This window comes from Oratosquilla oratoria, chromosome 12 (genome assembly GCF_046742065.1).
Source record: "Oratosquilla oratoria isolate Oo_2021 chromosome 12, ASM4674206v1, whole genome shotgun sequence".
Classification (NCBI taxonomy): domain Eukaryota; kingdom Metazoa; phylum Arthropoda; class Malacostraca; order Stomatopoda; family Squillidae; genus Oratosquilla; species Oratosquilla oratoria.
The window spans coordinates 54,373,780-54,377,933 of record NC_134788.1 but is presented as its reverse complement, the minus strand read 5'-3'; the positions used below and the strand labels follow the sequence as shown (position 1 = coordinate 54,377,933).

Here is a 4,154-nt window from a genome sequence, read left to right as displayed (position 1 = left end):
GGTTCGTGCGACTTTCTGACATCTAGGCTTTTTATTTGATCTCTTATTTCCTTGTGTGTTATTGTTATTTCCTTCATTTTGGGTGAGCTTTCTAACTGATCATTCTCTCAGGGTTGAGAGTTCTCGATTGTACATACAGAGTTGAAATGTCTGATCATAACATCTGCCATCTCTGTATCATCTGTATATTCCTTGTCTCCTTCACGTAGCATTACTATGTCATACTTGTCCTTTGTTTTGTCATTTACATATCTGTAAAAGAGTTTCGGTTGATCCTTACATTTGTCTATAATAACCCTTTCATATTCCCTTTTTTCCTTCCTGCGGATGTTTACATATTCGTTTCTAAGTACTTTATATGTTTGCCATTTGGATGTTTTTTTTTCTTCCATTTTTCCAGGCTTTATCTCTCCTAGCTTTAGCCTCACTACATCTTTTGTTGAACCAACATTTTACGTATTTCTCATTATGCTTCTTTATTGGTACATATTGTTTACTCCTCATTGTGTGTGTGTGTATGTGCCCCACTGTATTTGTATACGCTCTTGTTACTACCATTACATTCTCCCAGAAAGTTAGATGTCAAACTTATTATATACTTTTTCTTTCAGGACGAGGGGTAAATATCAACACTTCTTTGGAAGATTTCATATATTCGTTATATAATAAAGAGAATCGTGTGTGGCGTTTGCTTCACTCAGATCTTACAAGTCATTTTAGATATCTTGCAATGACACACTGATCAGAAACCTTTCCAATGTGACCTGTGTGATACAGTTTTTTCAAGAAAGTTGACACTTCTACCTGTACAACATGTGAGGGCTCACACTGGAGAAGCCTTTCAAATGTGACCTGTGTGATGCATCTTTCTCAGGAAAGGGTGCTCTCAAATATCACATGATTACCCACACTGGAGAGAAGCCTTTCATGTGTGATCTATGCAATGCAGGTTTCTCAGGAAAGAAAGCTCTGAAATATCACACGATGAACCACACTGGAGGGAAGCCTTTCAAGTGTGACCTTTGTGATAAAGCTTTCTTACATAAGCGTGATCTCAAACGACACATGCTGACCCACACTGGAGAGAAGCCTTTCCAGTGTGAACTGTGTGATGCAACTTTCTCACAAAAGAGTTCTCTCAAACAACATATAGTAACACATACTGGAGAGAAACCTTTCGAGTGTGACCTGTGTGATGCAGCTTTCTCGCAAAAGAGTTCTCTCAAATATCATGTAATGACCCACACCGGAGAGAAACCTTTCAAGTGTGACCTGTGCAATGCAGCTTTCTTACATAAGAGTTCCCTCAAATATCATACCATTGCTCACACAGGGAAGGAGCCCTTCAAGTGTGACCTTTGCGATGCAGCTCTCTCAACAAAAAGTGCTCTTGAACGTCACGTGATTACCCACACTAGAGAGAAACCTTTCCAATGTGATATATGTGATGCAGCTTTCTCACGAAAGGGTAACATCAAGTACCACATGATGACCCACACTGGAGAAAAGCCTTTCAAATGTGACCTGTGCGATGCAGCTTTCTCACGAAAGAGTCTTCTCAAATATCACATTATGACCCACACTGGAGAGAAGCCTTTCAAATGTGACTTGTGCGATGCAGCTTTCCCAGGAAAGACTGCTCTCGAACGTCACATGATGACCCACACTGGAGAGAAGCCTTTCAAGTGTGACCTGTGCAATGCAGCTTTTTCCACAAAGCATGCTCTCAAATTTCACGTGATGACCCACACTGGAGAGACGCCTTTCAAGTGTGACCTTTGTGATGCAGCTCTCTCAACAAAGAGAGCTCTCGAACGACACATGATGACACACACTGGAGAGAAGCCTTTTGAGTGTGACATGTGTGATGCAGCTTTCTCTCAAAATAGTTCTCTCAAATATCACGTGATGACCCACACTGGAGAGAAGCCTTTCAAGTGTGATCTATGTGATGCAGCTTTCTCGCAAAAGAGGGCTCTCAAATATCACATGATGACCCACACTGGTGAGAAGCCTTTCAAATGCGACCTGTGCATTGCAGCTTTCTCAAGAAAGCATTCTCTCAAACGACACATGGTGACCCACAGTGGAGAGTCACTTCAAGTGTGACCTGTGTCTTACACTTCTCCACGAAAAGTTTATCTAATCTATTGTGTGATGACCTACGCTGGTGAGAGGTCACCTCAGTGTGACCTGAGTAATTTAACTTTTCTGTGTGATAGTATGCTCAGATATCAAATATTGATTCACGGTTATAAACCTGTTTTGTTGATGAGTCGTCACGCACTCATATTCTCAATTGAAGTTAGTTTGTTTACTCAGTTGTGCTGTTATTTAATTGTCTTTGGATTGGTCTATTGTGTAATTAAAATTTTGCTTGATCACAGTTAAAGTCTTGATTGTTCTATAAAGTGCATGAATGTTTTTTTAATTGCGGAAAGCGGTTGAGAATATTAAGGAGTGATGTGACACATTATGATGGATACAGATCTATTTACCTTAACGTTGTGCAAAATTGGTTGGAGTATACACCATTATTACTTGTAATTTGCTACTGTAAATATAACTACAATCATATACTCAGTAGGGTTTATTGAATCCCTGGAGAGACAATACCTATAGTTTAATGAAGTATTTTCAAGAGTGATATAAGATGGCATACAATGACTTACTCATTGTTGTTGAAGAATAAGTCAAAGTTCATTGGGATGGTTTCATTATTATTAGAGCAGAGAAGAATTTTTTTTTTTTTTTTTTTTGTAGCGTCAAGTAGTAGTTTCGATTGCATTTGTTTTTAAGTACCTCATTATAGAGAATTTCATACATCATTTCCAAATCCTCCACGATTTCTAGTGCCCTTGTCCACTCTGTATGAAATGTAGTTTTCAATTTACTTTTCTGCATGTAACACATCCTTCTCCAGGTCTTTGTTATGGTAACTTAAAGCTTCATCAATGGTGAGCTTTATCAGAAAAGACACTTTCATGTGGTTATTATTTATTATTGATATATTTATTGATATTTGTTGTTAGAATTGCTATTATTACTTATTTACTATTTATTTTAATGGCTGTTTAACCTCTGCCTTTCCATAACTACTGATTTACTATTGTTTACTGTTCCCTTATATGGTTTTGTATTTCACTTTCAACTTTCTTTTCATCACTGTCTTAACTGAGTATGTCTTTCACCATATCTCTCTGTAAGAAGTAAATAGTTTCTTTATGGGGTGAATTAAATTGAGGTAAAAAATTCTTTTCTTCCCGAATAATATTACATTTGGCCTGTCAATTTACATCAAGAGACTCTCCACTGGAATCCTCAATTTACTCACTAAGCCACCTCTGCACCGACCTCATGATTTCGTTAGTCCAATGATCTTTACTGTTACAACTAATTGCCTCCCCTAGGGGCATAACTTTACTCCCGTGAACCAATCAAATTTTCTCCTTAACCCTTTCTCCAATGAGAAAGACTGTTACAAGCAATCACGATATCGGCGCATGAATGACTTTGTTTACATATTGTCACATCAGCATTAAAATCTGGTCCATAGTGGTTGTTTATAATCTTTAAACAAAGAGCGAGATTATGCAACTTCTTCGCGGCTATTGTTTACCAAACATTCCTCTCATAAAAATTAAATTCTCGCCACCTACCCCTCTATATACAATTATAACCACCTTATTAATAATAGTTTAGGAGTATATAAACTAGATTCATATATTGTCAACAATATAAATAGTACATATTTCAAAAGTTGATTTGACAAAATTTCTCTTTTTCCACGACCTCACCGAGGGATCCAACCTGAGCATTCACGCATCAGAGAGGAAGGTAAATGTCTCACTTGTCCTATTCATACTCTACTGGTGATTTCAATTTTACTGACATTGGATGACCCTACAACATGGCCATATAGGTAGTCGCTTGATAGATTTTCTCGATGACAATTACTTAGCTCAACATGTAAAAGAGCCCACAAGACATGGAAACTTACTTGACCTATTGATCACTAGCCGCGAAAACATGATAACCGATGTAGAAGTCGGTGAAACTATTGCAAATAGCGATCACAACTTAGAGATGTCCCAAGAGAATGGAAGCTAGCTAACGTTACTCCCATATTCAAAAAAGGTGACAAAAAGAAACCA

At 37.8% G+C, this 4,154-nt stretch overlaps 1 protein-coding gene across 1 annotated transcript in view; it reads left to right on the top strand.

Annotated features, from left to right (window-relative positions):
• The window catches only part of LOC143031794 (uncharacterized), a 5,681-nt gene extending 3,102 nt beyond the window's left edge, over window positions 1–2,579 (top strand). The window contains exon 2 of the mRNA XM_076196075.1: window positions 612–2,579. Coding sequence (XP_076052190.1) covers window positions 898–2,109 — 1,212 coding nt within the window. The 5' untranslated portion in view covers window positions 612–897 and the 3' untranslated portion in view covers window positions 2,110–2,579. The remainder of the gene's footprint in view (window positions 1–611) is intronic.
• The last annotated feature ends 1,575 nt before the right edge of the window (window positions 2,580–4,154 follow it).